Source organism: Macrotis lagotis, chromosome 8, assembly GCF_037893015.1.
Source record: "Macrotis lagotis isolate mMagLag1 chromosome 8, bilby.v1.9.chrom.fasta, whole genome shotgun sequence".
In the NCBI taxonomy this organism is placed as follows: domain Eukaryota; kingdom Metazoa; phylum Chordata; class Mammalia; order Peramelemorphia; family Peramelidae; genus Macrotis; species Macrotis lagotis.
Window position 1 is genome coordinate 184,674,250 of NC_133665.1, and position 15,172 is coordinate 184,689,421.

The 15,172-nt window shown below is 42.7% G+C and overlaps 1 protein-coding gene across 1 annotated transcript in view; it reads left to right on the top strand.

The window, feature by feature from the left end:
* Positions 1-15,172, top strand: part of ERC2 (ELKS/RAB6-interacting/CAST family member 2) — a 1,119,475-nt gene that overhangs the window by 393,827 nt on the left and 710,476 nt on the right. Inside the window, 1 exon segment of the mRNA XM_074199159.1 lies at positions 1,174-1,341. Coding sequence (XP_074055260.1) covers positions 1,174-1,341 — 168 coding nt within the window.

Here is a 15,172-nt window from a genome sequence, read left to right on the forward strand (position 1 = left end):
TCCTTGAGGGGCTTAGGAGAATCTCTTCTTCAAAAGGCCCCTTTTGGAAGTTCCCTTAGTTATTATTTGAGGTAAATTTATTTCATGTGGAAGACCCAAGCTCCATAGGACTGGGCTAGCAAGACAGCCTCTGGTGGCCTTCTGTCCCTTTCTGAGGCTGTTGTGGAGGTTAAGTGACTGACCCAGGGTCACCCCCGCTGGTATCTGAGGTTGTTGGAACGTGGGGCCACCTGATGGCCACCCTGTGCTCTGGGACCCTGGGACCTGGGAACCCCTGGCTTCCCAGCTGCCTGAAGACAGCGAGTTAAAGGGGAATAGAGGCTGATAGACTTCTCGTTTCCTGGGGTCTGGCTTTCTCTTTCCCCATGGGACACACACACACACACTTGTATGTATGTGTGTGTGTGTGTGTGTGTGTGTGTGTGTGTGTCTTTCTGTGTGTCTATATGTGAGAGAGACAGACAGAGACTGACTATCCCCTGGGAGCCTGGAGGACACCACATAGAAATAGGGTGCAGATGGATCCTGAGAGTTAAGGCAGTTTGAGGGTGCAGCTGGGCCAGCTCCCTAGGGGCAGCTTCCCTGTCCTGTCCCTGGAGCAGGGAGCTTGGCTCCTTCCAGTGATGAGAAGCTCACTTCTTTGTCGGTCAGTCGGAAGCTCCGTTGGCACCTTTGGTGGAGAGTTAGTAGATCTGAGTGTGAATCCTTCCTTAGTCCTTCTGATCCATGTGGCCTGGTTTGAGACACTTGATTTTTCTTAAATGGGGAATAATGTAAATGACTCAAGAATGTGCTCTCTGCTGAGCACACCTGCATCCAAGTGACCACTTATTCCTGGGGTCGTCGATCTTATAGGGCAGGACCAGCTCTTTCGAATGGGAACAATGAGTCCCAGGCAGGTTAAATGACTTACCCAAGGTCACCCAGTTATCTCACCGACTCTGCCAAGTGTTTGGGTGTAAAGGGACAGTTTCTGGGGTGCCAGGAGGAGGAATGGGAGGATGCCCACTCATATGTTGGTTGAGTGGAGGGCCTGCCTGAGGCCCCAGCCGGCTCCTCTCCACCTGACAGCCCCCTGGAGCTGCTGCACCACATCCAAACCAAGAAAGGGGGCCCTGGGGCCCTCTGGGACCCTTCCCTTCCAGCCTTTGACACAGCTTGTTATTGTTTCAGGTGGATCAGTTGAAACAAGAATTCTCCAAGAAGGAGTCCGAACTTCTCGCCTTACAGACCAAGCTTGAAACCCTCAGCAACCAGAATTCAGATTGCAAGCAGCATATTGAGGTGCTCAAAGAGTCACTGACTGCCAAGGAGCAGCGGGCGGCCATCCTGCAGACGGAGGTAAAGGCTGTCATCCTGCTGAGGCTGGGCGGGCCAGGCTGCGCCTGGGGTTGTGGCTCGTCGTCAGCCCCTGAGAAACATCAGGGGACAGTGGGGTGGAAGGACTGAGGATTGGGTTCAAATTTGACTTCTTGCCCCCATTCCCTAGGCTACCTCAACAGAATGCTGGACTTGGAGTCAGAAAGATCTGAGTTCAAATTCTGCCTCAGACACTCATTGGTTGGGACAAGTCAGTTCATCTTAACTCAGTTTCCCTCATTTCTAAAATGGCAATATAATATATACTAAATAGCACCTATCTCCCAAGGTCATTATGAGGGCCAGATCAAGGAAATATAGAAATATGTGGATATGGATATGTGGTATTTTATAAACCTTAAAAAATCTATATAAATATGAGTTATTATTATAGTTGGGGTGGCCCAATGGGAAGTGAGTCAGCCATGGAGATGCAAAGATCTGGATGCCAGTCTTGCCTCTGATACCCACTGACTGCATAGTCCTGGGCGACTTCCCCAGCTGAGAGTGATTCCCTAAGACTGGGGGTCATAGCCAAATGGTGGGTCTGCATCATTCCCAGACTAGGGAGGTAGAAGTATGATGGTCCTCAGAGATCAAATGGGTGAACCCTCTGGTTCTAAAGGATGAAGCAATTGAGTCTCAGAGAGGTAAGTCTTTTACCTTTGAGCCCACAATTGCTAAGAATTAGAGGTAAATTAATACACAGAACACTGGACTTGGAGTCAGAAAGAAGCAGGTTCAGATTCTGCTTCTGATACTTATTAGCAACATGACCATGGACCAATGACAATGTCTCTGAGCCTCAGTTTCCTCATTTGTAAAACCAGGTCTCTAAGCCTAAGATCTTCTGCCTGGAAAGCCAGGACTCTCCCTGTTGTTTAGTGCTGAGAGTTTCCACACTTATCCTTCACCAGATGGGAAAAACCCAGGTGTGAACCAGAAGCAGCAGCTCTGGCACCTTGGCTCTTGCCTTTGGTCTTCCTCTGCCATGATGGCTTTCTCTTGTGGCTGCTTCCACTTCAACATGGCACCCCAATAGAGGAAGGAAGCCCCAAGTGTCAGCAGAACCACCCATGTGGTGGAGCCAGTTGGGTAATTCCAGGCTTCCGTCCCATTGTAGAGTCTTCAGATTTGTAGCAGAAAAGGACTTTGGAGGTCATCTGGTCCTGCCCTTACCTTTGCAGATGGGGAAAATGAGGCCCCAGCAGATGAAGCAGCCCACCAAAAGTCACATAAGTATAAGCAGGAAGAATCAGGATTGAAGCCTAGACCTACTCCCCTTAAATCCTATTCTCTTTCCATTAAACCACACTTCATCTCTCTCATTCAGGCCCCGAGCTTGGACTTGAGGTCAAACATTACCTCAGATACTTTCTGTCTCTGTGACCCTCTGTCTGTTCTGTTTGTCTCTGTCTCTGCTTCTGTCTCTGCCTCTCTCTCTCTCTTTTTTCCCCTCCTCTCCCCTCCACTCCCTTCCCTTCCCTTCCCTTCCTTTCCCCTTAGTTTTGAGACTATCCCCCCCAACTCCTTTCTCATTCCCAGTGAAGTTTGCCTTGTTACAAACAAAAACAAATATTGAAGCCCACCCCACACACATTGAGCAGGTCTAAATGTGTCTTCCCCACCCCTTGTCCTCCACCATGACCTCGCTCATTTTATGGAGAAGGAAAATGAGACCAGGTGGAGGAAGGGCTCTCCAGAGAACATCTTCCTGATGGGATGTGGCTGAATCAAGATTGATTCTCCCAGGATCCTCCCTCCCCCCAACCAGTGCTCATCCCTTTCCATATTTCTCCACTGTTCTCTGTGTCTGACTTAGTTTTGCTTTATCTAGAATGAAAAGTTTTCCATGAATAAAAACCTGCCTCTGGGCCTGCAGCCTCATTGCTGCAGGTGAGAAGGGAAGACCCGTTTTAGTACTGGAGGCCCAGTGGAGACCATTCCCCTCATTTTGAAGCCCAGAGAGTGCTTCCATTCAAGATGACAGACCTCTAGAACATACATTTAAGGTGCTTGGCACCTAGCAGGGGCTTAATAAATACTTGCTTCTTAACTCCTTCATCAAAGTAGTTTTTCAAGATCACGTCTATTTTTCCCATTTGGCTGCCCCACTCCTTCCCCTTCTGGCTCTCTTGGGTCCATTTTGGAGACTTCAGCTGTGTTTTAACTAATAAACTTAATTCTAGGCTAAGCAGGGCAGAGTGGAGTGGAAAGGCTATTAAATTTAGTGACCAAAGACTCAGTCCAACCCCAGTTTTGCCTCCAGCCTTCTGTGTGACTTTGGGTTTGTCATTTGACCATTGACTCTCTTTTGTTTCTTCTATAAAATGAGGGATTTTGAGCTGGGTGATTATGGATCAGTCATCAAGCATCTATAGTCACTCCACTCTGTCTACCTCACATCCAGGCCCCACCTCCAGTCATCCAGATGACTCTGAAGGAGAAACTGAGGCTGGTGACTTAGCATAGTATTCCCTCACTCAAAGTTAATTGATACATATCATGCCATCCCTGATGTCATGGTCTTTTTTGGAAATGAAAGACAAACATTATCATCATCATTGTCAAGGGCCTTTTTTATACTGTGCTAGGGGCTGAGAATACAGAGACATAAATGGAACAAGGACCCTCGGGGGACTCACATTCAAAGAGGGAGTGGTAGTAGAGATAACACATACATGTGCAAGAATGTGTAATGTATTTACTCAGTGATATAGTTGGGGGGGGGGAACCAGCACATCTACTGGTCCTATCAAGAAAAGCTTCATAGAGGAAATGGCACCTGAACCAAGCTTTGAAACAAGGTAAGGATTTTATGAGGTTGAGGCAGGGTTGGGGCACAGCTTGGGCAGAGATATGGAGGCTAGAGATGGAGTGTTTGTATGTGAGGGTCAGCAGGAAGAGCCCCTTTGACTAGATTTTGGAATGTTTGATGGAGAGCAAAGGAAATTAATCTGAGAAGGCAGATGGGGGGTGATTTTAAAGAATTTTGGAAAGCAAATGCAGCAGCTATATCTGATCCTGGAGGCCAGAGAAATTCATTGAATAAGAGGGTGATGGGGTAAGACCTGTGCTTTAGGAAAATCACTTTGCAGCTGTGAGGAGTCTTGAATTGGAGAGGGTTGGGGGTCCAATTAGGAGTCAAGGACCTTAGTCCAGGAAGAGGTGAGAAGAGCCTGTGGGGGGGGGGTGTCATGGGAGGGAAGGGACCCTTCAAGGTCTCAAGCTAGTTTTTCATGAAAAGTCTGTTGCTGATAGTTTGAACCATGTCCCACTATTCTTTCCACCCCCATCCCCCAAAATAGAATTCTGAGAATCACAGACCCAAGCACAATGGCCTTTAGGTTCACAGAGCAGCCACCAAGGCCAGACAGTGGCTGGTGCTGGGAGCATGGTGACGACTTTGTCAGTTGGTAATACCCTAGCAGTTTGCCCTCCCCTCCCTCCCTCCCTCCCTCCCTCCCTCCCTTCCTCCCTTCCTCCCTCCCTCCCTCCCTCCCTTCCTCCCTTCCTCCCTTCCTCCCTTCCTCCCTTCCTTCCTTCCTTCCTTCTTTCCTTCCTTCCTTTCTCTCTCTCTCTCTCTCTCTCTCTCTCTCTCTCTCTCTCTCTCTCTCTCTCTCTCTCTCTTTCTCTTTCTCTCTCATTTCATCTGTCTACAAAAGGAAATGGAGAAAGTTGTTTAATGATGACCATCACTAACAGGAAGCAATCTAAGGTGAAATTAGTGATAATTGGCTGATCCTTGGCAGGGGGCCTGGTTTTCCCCTTTCATTTTTTTCCTGCTTCTCTGAGAAGGAGCTGGGGCATAAAGAGGAGCTATGGGCCTTGACCTTGGAGCCCTACCACAAAGGAGCCAGATAGAGATGGAAATGAGGGGCCTTTAGGATCCCTGGAAGTTCTTACAACACAGGCTTCTGGAAATCCAATGACTGAGCAATGTCTTCTCATCTTCTAGTCCAGGGAGAAAAGAGCCCTTTCCCTGGTGAGGCAGGGGGAAGGGAAGGAAGAAGCTTTGCTACTTTTTTTTTCTGGAAAGACCTTGCTGTCAGGAGACTTTGGGCACCTTTTTAATATCATATCATTGGCAAGGCTTTACATCGAAGGCTTTGCCTACTGGGGAATCTGGGTGGTGGTAACATGGGGTGGAGTGAGGCCTGAGGAGAGTTGGCTGGCTCTGGTTTCACAGCACTGTGGTTTGGCTACTGAGATTGTTTGTTTTAGCTCGTACACATGCCCAGATGCTATTTGACATGTGAGTCATAAATCAATAGAATAATGATTATGCACATACAATGATACCACACAATGCATAACATAATATTTTGTTTTTTAAAAATAGCTTCAAAGGCCAAGATCCTGATTTTCCCTATTTCCCCTTCATGTTCCTTGCTTCCCAACTACCCTATTTCAACTTAACTCAATGTTAATTCAACAGACATCAAAGAAGGTGAGTTAGTCATGACACAAGCGGGATGGGCAACCAACCAATGGCTAGCCTGCTCTTGGTGACCATAGAATGCCAGTGACTCTAGAAGAAGGCCACCAGCATTTGGGGATTAACAAGGACAATAATAAATAAATACAGAAATAAAAACAACACAAATGGATTGCAAAATATACCATTAGTGAGAGCAACCGACTTGTATATGCCAATAGATCTAATATTCCTTCATTGACCATTAAAGGTGAGCCAGCCTTGTCATGAGAATTGGGTACAAGTGATGCACAGCGCACGTGCTTTATTTGTATCATTTCAGTATGTTGGGCTGGCCCACAGTTGAACACATGCATCACTCCCCATCAGTGAGAATGACCAACCTGTATATGTTAATGGACACTGCATTTATTCAGTGACTATTGCAATCGGTAATTTTAAGGATTTCAAAGGGGTCACTTTGGGGCCCTCTTATTGCAGAGATGTGAATGAGGATGGCATTGAGGACTGATAATGTTCTATGTCACTGATGAATTGGGAGGTGGGACCATCTTGGATTTCACCAGACCTTAGTCTATACCTCTCCTAATCTAGCTCCTCTGTTCTGACCAAAGGACTGTATAGCTTTGCTTTGTATTCTGTGAAGGTGAGGGGGTGTTATTTGGCTTCAGAATTGAGTCCACAGCATTTCACATACATTCCTTACTTTTTTATGTCATAGAATGGCAGAGAAATGTAGCTCATTGGGGAATGGGTCTTTCGGTTTTTGCTCTTACTCCAGTGTCAGGGAAAGTTAGATTTATCTTATTTTCTGGCCCCTTTCTTCCACATTTACACTAATCTCCCAAACTCCTGAGCATGAGAAAAGTATTATTCTTGGAAGAATATTCAGTATTTTTTTGGAAGATGCATTGCACAAAAGGAGCACTTAACACCCACTCCTATGGTTATGAAACATTGTCTGTTCTTTGATAGTCATTTCTTTATTTTTAAACTTCATTGTAGCTTAGGGACAGAAGGTACTAAGAATCACAATCGTTTGGCTGTCTACAACCATTGGTGTATTGTTGTTAGAATCAAAATATGAGAACCTCTCCCCAAGAACAGTTAGTAAACCCAGTCTTGGAGGGGATAGTAACTCATCAATATGGAAAGTCTCAATTGACAAGCCATTGGACAGTACCTAACTAGAATATTTAGTAGGTGAACACCTTTATGCAATGATTACCAATATTTTTTTTTTTTTGGTGAGGCAATGGGATTAAGTGACTTAGTCAAGATCACACAGCTAGGTAATTATTAAGTGTCTGAGGTCAAATTTGAACTCAGGTCCTCCTGACTCCAGGGCTGGTGCTCTATCCACTGCGCCACCTAGCTGCCCCTATGATTACCATATTTTAAGGGGGAAAAGCACTTTGAAAAGTGTGAGAACTCTAAGACCACCCATGACTCTGGAGGACTGCAGATGAAGCATATTTCCACCTCCCGTCTAGAGAAGTGGGGGGGAACTTAATGGGAGAAAGAAGACATACATTTTTAGACATGGCCAATATGGGGACTGGCTTTATTGATTCTGCTTTTCTGTTACCAGACCATATTTTCCTTTTTTTTTTTCCTGGGTGGGGGGAAGGGGAGCTAGAGATAGTAATACCTTCCTGATCCCTAAAAATGGAAAAAGAAATAATAGAGCATCCATGAAGAGAATGCACAAAAGACAGTGGAAGGAAGTTGAGCAGAGACAGAGACTATCATGTTGAATTTCTCATATACATTAAGAAAAAAAGCAAACAGGACATTGTGGAGATTCATGACTTCATATGCAGTCCTCTTGTTCTTTGTAAATCTGTTGATATTTTTCAGTTTCAGAATAACAATAAAATAAAAAAGTGTCCTAAGTTTTCCTAGAAGAGGCATATGAAGAATTTGATGGATCCAATTTCATGGTGCATTTAAAGTCATTGGGAAGTTACACTTCATTGGAGACTTAATTGCTTAACATTGCCAAAAGAGTGTTGGGATGGGGCAGCCGGGGGGCAGAGTGGATAGAGCACCAGCCCTGGAGTCAGGAGGATCTGAGGTCAAATCCCGCCTTAGATACTTAATAATGTGTGGCCTTGGGCAAGTCACTTAACCCCATTGACTTGCAAAAAGCAAACAAACAAATAAAGATCTTTGGGAAAGATGGTTCAGGATTAAGAAATGAAAAAGGTGAAAGACTTAAAGATTATTCAGAAGTTTCTCACAGGAATACTTTTTAAAGGAGAGAACCGAAAAGAGTACAGCATGGCAAGGGCTGAGCAACATGAGTACAAAATGCAGTTGATTCTTTTCTGTTAGGAAATGTTGGGTTTCTGATGTGGGAGTGTTTGGGTACTATCTGTCTGTGTGCACTTACTAGTTAGAGAAAAGGTCAAAATCAAATTAGAATAAAGACTAAAGATGCATAGATACTGCATTCAATGAAGAGTTATTTATAGAGACACTCAGAGACCCAGCAAATAGAGTGCTGGGCCTGGAGTCAGGAGGATACCAGTTCAGATCTAGCCTCAGACATGCTTTCTACCTATGTGAGCCTAGGAAAGGGCTTCAAGCGCTGTCTGCCTCAGTTTCCTAATCTGTCAAATGAGCCTAATAATCGTTTCCACCTTCCAGGGTTGTTGTGAGGATCCCTCAGTATAGTTGCTGGCTCATAGAAAGTTCTAATTAAATGAATTTCTTCCTCCTCCTTTTTTCACCTTCTTCCTCCTCCTCCTCCTCCTCCTCCTCCTCCTCCTCCTCCTCCTCCTCCTCCTCCTCCTCCTCCTCCTCCTCCTCCTCCCTCCTCTAATCAGTCCCTTGTATCTGGTAACACCATTTGCTATGGAAGTTTATCTGATCCAAAGCACTATGGGGAAACCAAAGAGCTCAGAACTCCTTTCAGCCATTAAACAATTGATCTTTTTAATAATCAGAGACACATGCCAAGGCAGTTTATGATGAGGCTATCTTAGAATATGAACTGACATGTAAAGCATTAAAGAGAGAAGATAACAGAAGCTTATGAGTGATATTGTCTCATTAAAAAAAAAAGATAGATGATAAAGAAATGAAGGGAAAATTCAACTCCCCGATCTTGAAATAAAACTCAAATAGATTAAATTATTCCAAAAGCAGAGGGTAAGCTCCTTGAGAGTAGATATTGTGTCCTTTTTGCATCCTCCAAATGCACGGGTCCACCATAAATTTATTCATAAAGGGTTTTTTTTTTATTCATTCATTCAAAAATGAAGAAGAGGGGGCGGCTAGGTGGTGTAGTGGATAAAGCACCGGCCTTGGAGTCAGGAGTGCCTGGGTTCAAATCCTGTCTCAGACACTTAATAATTACCTAGCTGTGTGGCCTTGGGCAAGCCACTTAACCCCGTTTGCCTTGCAAAAACCTAACAAAAAAAATGAAGAAGGTTGAGAAGGGTTGGATGAGTTAGGACTCTCAGAGTTGGAGAAGAACCTTACAGTGATGAGAACATGGGGCCATTTGAGTTTTAAAATATAAGTATTTTAGAGAAGAGATATCGTTATTATGATTTTAGAATTCTTGTTATTACAATCCCTCTCCCCATCCTCTTTTTTCCTTGCTCCTGAATTTCTTCTTATAATCACTTAGAGGACAAACCAAGGCATGTTGGTTCTGTGATTGTCCGCTAAGATAAATCCTGAGAATTGAATTCCTACCAGCACCATTTTATTAGCTCAGACTTTCCTGGCATAGCGTTCAGGATCACTTATGACAAGGCAAAGATTGAACTTCATATTGTAATGATCTTTGACAAAATGAAACATGTCACACAAAATCTTAATGTCTAAGGGAATGTTTACCTTCTTGAGAGAGCAAACTTTTCAAGCATTTCTCAAATACCCATTTATCTCTTTGTAATCACCATGTACATAGAGGCTAGCCCTGTTGGCAAATGCTTTGATGTAAAAGACTTTGGATTAAACCAGTCCTCTTAAGACAGGGTGGCCCAGGGGAAAGGACTGTATTTGGCCTCAGTTTCCTTATTTGAAAAATGAAAGGGGTGGACTAAAGTTCTTCACCTTTTTTTTTTCTTGGTATCATGGATACCTTTTACAGTCTGGTGAAGCCTACGAATTCCTCAAAATGAGTTTTTAAAGACAAAGAAAACAATATGATGATAAAGGAAATTATATTAATTAAGTTGAACTTATTAATTAAAAAAAAAACCAAGAGCACAAATTTCATGGATCTGAGGTTAAGAATTCATGGTCTCCATGAGATCTCTTCTATTCCTGAGCTCAAGATTCTTTACCTTGGTTGCATTCGTTCCCCTACTTCTGGTTAGTAAATCAAAGGAAATGCTTCTTTTCTAACTGTAGTCAGATTTTTCACTCTTTCAGACAAATCTCTTTCATCTCTATTACTCTGAAAAGAGGTAGGATATTCAGCACTAATGACAAAACCTCAAATTTACAGAACCCTCCAAGGTTTGAGGAGTGGCATCCTCATCGCTGCTTTACATATGACAAAATGGCAGCTTGGGAAAGGCAAAGGGGTTGACTTGAAGTCACCTGGCTGGACCACCTCAGGTCTCTGACTCTCCATCCCAGCCCTTCATCTCACTTCAAGACTTGGCTTTCCATTCTGATTCTTGTGCTGACCTCTCTGCTGCCCATCTGACCTCCTCCAAAGATAGGCTTAGTAGGTATGTGCTAAGCAAAAGAACCCTCAAGGAGCTTCCATTCTACTGGAAGAGACAAAACACAGTCTTAGTCCCTAGGACTCATTTAAGTCCTTTTCAAAAACAACAACAGGAAGTAGCATTCTTATAACTTAAAGATTTGTGAACCACTTTACATCTGTTGTCTTACTTAATCCTAACAATAACCCTGTGCATTAGTGGCTATTATTATCCTTACTTTACAAATGAGAAAACTGAGATGGGGAGGATGAGCACATTGCCCAGGATCACACAGCTAGTAAGGATCTTGCAGATTTCAACTCTGACTTTATCCAATATGCCATTTAGCACCCCAAATGACAACTGAGCTAGCTTCTCTATTTGTATATGTCTGTGTACATATAGGTAAATGGGAGCATATTTACCCATCAGTATGTAGGCAATGGCATTTTACTGGCAAAAGAAACTCTTGGATGAGAAAGCTCCCCCTACAAAGCAGGTGCCCACACAGACTTATGTGGGTGTCTGCATATATATCCCTGAGGATAAATACACATATATGTGTATATCTAAATATTCACATATAAATAAATGTACATATATATATATGTATATATTATGATTTTCTTTGTGAAGGGAAATCCTGGTATGGTAATTCCCTGCACCAGTGCAGATTAGCTATTTTTCTAGAGGCCTAGGGAGTTTTTTGGGTGCTTATGAGAAATGATGACTTGACTTGGCCAGGATCACCCAGCAAATATTTGTGAGAGGCTGGATTTGAACCCAGGCCTTATGGTCTTGGGGCCAGGTCTCTGGACACTCCACCACCCTGCCTAACCACATGTAGAGTCATACCTATAGATGTACCATTTACAAAAAGGATTTCCATTAAAAAAAAAACCAAACAGGATTTCCATCAGCTGCCCTGCATGTGAGGGATTATGCCCCTTTGTGCAGGTCCTTAATCCAGAAAGATCGGCTGAAGACAGGAAAAATTGGAATGATGATATTTGTCCTGCTTCTCTCCCCATGAAGGGTTAAACTTCAGTCTGAGGGTGAAAGGTGGGGAGAGCTTGGTGGTATGGAGGAGGCGGTTCTTGGTGAGTTTGGGGGCCACCCTGCGCCTGCTGAGTCACCTGTGACTCAGTGGAATCACCTGATGAGAAGGCAGAGCCGTTGTGCCAGCACGCAGGATGAGTCACAAGGTGGGAGCCTCATGCTGCCAGAATGTTCTCTGGGTTGGCTCAGAGGGAGCTGGAGCTGCCTTTTCCCCCTATCTTCCTTCCCGTTGCCTCTTGGCCCCTCTCTCCTGGAGAGCTTCAACTCCAGGGAATAAAGGTTGGCAAGAGGAGGAGGAGAGAGCTTATGAACCGTGCTGCTGGGGGAGTTCCTGGGGTGGGGAGAGTTTTGGGCTAGTTACTGGTTCTCACACCTACAACATTGACCTTTACAGTGCCCCCGGCCTGCCAAAGACCTTTCCTGCTTGGAGTTGAAAACTGATGTTTGCCATGTGATGGGAGTCAGTGTATTTACTTTCAAATATGGACTTTTATTAAACCTCTTAGGACTGTTGATGGAATAGTAAGAGTGTTCTTTATATATTTCTTTGCATGTTGTCTTCCTGATTAGAGTTTAAGTTTCTTGAGGGCAAGGACTACCCTTTGCCTCTTTTTATATCACCAGGACTTAGCACAGCGTCTGACAAGTAGCATGTTCTTAATTAATGTATATGGATCAATTGAAGTGGTACAGAGATGTTGTGCTGGGCTTGGAGGCAGGAGGACCCAAGTTCAAATACTGTCCCAGATGTATGTTGGTCTTTCATCCATCTATCTATAAAATGGCAATAATAATAGCAAGTGTCTGCATAGCATGATAATTATGAGGGTCCATTGAAATAATGTTTAAGAGAGAATGAATAAAAAAATTAAATGCTTTATGCCAGACCCCATTCTAAACATGGAGATACAAATCCAAAGTTGAGACAATTCCTGCCCACAAGGAACTTACATTGTAAAAATATCAAGAGTTAATAACTGGGACAGGTATGTGGGTTGTAGGGTTGACTGCCCAGTGGTATGGTGATCCAGGATCTGGTTGGTATGGGTTGACGTGATGGGAATTTGAGTTCAGGGGAAAAAGAGGCTGAGGAAGAAGCTAAGTTGACAGCTATATGGTTAGGAATGCTTCAGGAATGTCAATAAAGTATTTTCCAAATCTTAAAAAGCACTCATTTAGGGACGGCTAGGTGGTGCAGTGGATAGAGCACTGGCCCTGTCAGGAGTCAGGAGGACCTGAGTTCAAATCTGGCCTCAGACACTTAATAATCACCTAGCTGTGTGACCTTGGGCAAGCCACTTAACCCCATTGCCTTGCAAAAACCTAAAAGACAAAAACGAAAAAACCCCATTCATTTACCCTCCATTTACACACTCTCTCTCTCTCTCTCTCATCTGAATGTATTATTTAATCAATTTAAAGAACTCCTGGTATGGTAATATTTCTCACACTTTTGGGTATTAGTGAGTTTCTGAGACAAAGAAATGTCAGAGAGAAGATATGAATCCAGATCTTCCTGATGCTAAGCTCCAACACTGCATCTTCCTATCATTATATAAATGTCCACTATTATTATTTCTTTAATCTTCAAAGGACACAATTAGTTTATGATAACTCTGAGATAAACAGACTTAACTTATGTCTGGAAGGACAGTTGGAAGAAAAGTAGCTTTAAAAGTTATTCCTTATTTGTTTCTGCTAATAGAAATAATGATCCAACAAACTAGTCAAGAACCACTTTAGAATTGATGCCTGTATCAGAATTCTTGTTAATGTTGTGAAAGATGAGACAAAGTGAATTTGAAGAGTAGGGAAATACCCACCAGCTGATGGAAAACCATTTTAATCTCTGTTTTTAAGTTTTAAAGTGATTCCATTTGACCTGAGGAATCCTTGCTAGAATATTGATAATCCTCATTTGAAAGAGAAAAGAACATAATTCAGCTTAAGTCCTAGCTCTTGTGGTAGTCATGATTGGTTGGTGTGCAGAGTTCTTTATCACTGGGAAGAAAATGTTTGGGACCAAATTTATTGTGGGGTTTACCACCTCTGGCTTTTATTTTTCATTTCGAGGGTCTGTGTGATGACAGTTCCAAATTATGCAGTTTTCTTAATATATATATATATATATATATATATATATATATGTATATACAAAATTATTTATATATAATATATGTATATATATATATACATATATATATAGTCTTTGTTTCCTTTTTCTCTTTATTAATGATGTGAAAACCTGAGGGTCAGATAAAAATAATCCAGAATGAGGCTGAGGGAACTCCAGAACACTAAAGATATATCTAGACACAAGAAGAGAGAAATTATGGCCCTTTCTAAGCTCAAAGTTGTTTGGTAGACAGAAAGTTGTTTGGTCATTATATAGAAACTCTGAAAGTGTGACTGATTTTTGATTTTTATGAGAAGGTAGTCCAAGTGTGTGTAGCCTGGGTTCCCATTCAACCATGGTTCTCCAATCATGGCTTACTTTGGGTTAGCATTTATTTAAAAGCCATAGCTCCGAGCCCCCACCAGTGTGTTTTTTTTTTAAACCAGACTAACAAGAGGACATATAGCTCAAAGTAAAAGATGTTCACTTGAATAGCATAGCTAAATAGATAATAGTAAATAAGAAAGGGTTCTCAGAGTTATGGGGAATGACCATTTCAAAAAGGACAGAGGAGACATCTGGCAGTCAATGTCAGTGATATGGCAGGTAACCAATTTCTGCATCATTAGGGAGTCAGGCAGGTAGCTGCAAACTCTGATTTGATTGATAGATAGTTCAGGGATAAATTGCATTTTTAAAGGATTTATGACAATACCTTGTTTAGTACTCAGTGTAAAATTGCTTGTGATTGCATAAACACAGGTGTGCATTGTGGATTTTAATGAGCTGTGAAATAGGTAGATGGCTAAAAGGAAATCCTATAAATTGTGAGCACTGTTCTGTCAGCATGCTAACTGGATTAGGAAAATTCATTGTCCGGAGTGTAACTGAATGCGAGTGTGATGTGTGTATGAGAATTAGGACCGAAGAGCCAATAAAATGGAGGAAGAAAGGTGAGGCTGGGAGATGTTTTTCTCTGTGGTTTCCTTCACAAAATGAATGCTAGGGCAGAAGGACTCTCCACTGTGAATGAGTATTCAGAGGACTGCCAAAAAGGAATAAATATGAGCAGACAGCAGAGAATTTATGGGGTAAAACCACAAACACCTTATTTTCCATTGTCCTAAAATAATGCTATTTTACAGGGCTCTTTTGTCTGTAATTCTGCTTTCAATTTGGTATTGTTACTACAGTTGAAATCTCATTATAACCAGTCTCATTACAACAACAATTGTTTTTTAACCAAAATATTTCCAAGTCCGAAGCCATGCCAGGCTGTGGACATTTTTTTTCTTTTGAGCAATAGTTGAGATAATCAGATTCCTGTATAGCAGAAGAATTTGGATGGTTCCTTAGAGTCTATTGTCCCATGGTATTTAACCTGTGCCGAACAATATCTCATTCCAGACACTGAATTTCTTTTAGCTCACATACCAAATTAAAGCATGAACTGGGCCCTATGTTTTTCGGTAGAGTGTTGAATTCCCATCCTGCCTTTGTCTTCTTTGGAGGACAGAGTTGGATTAT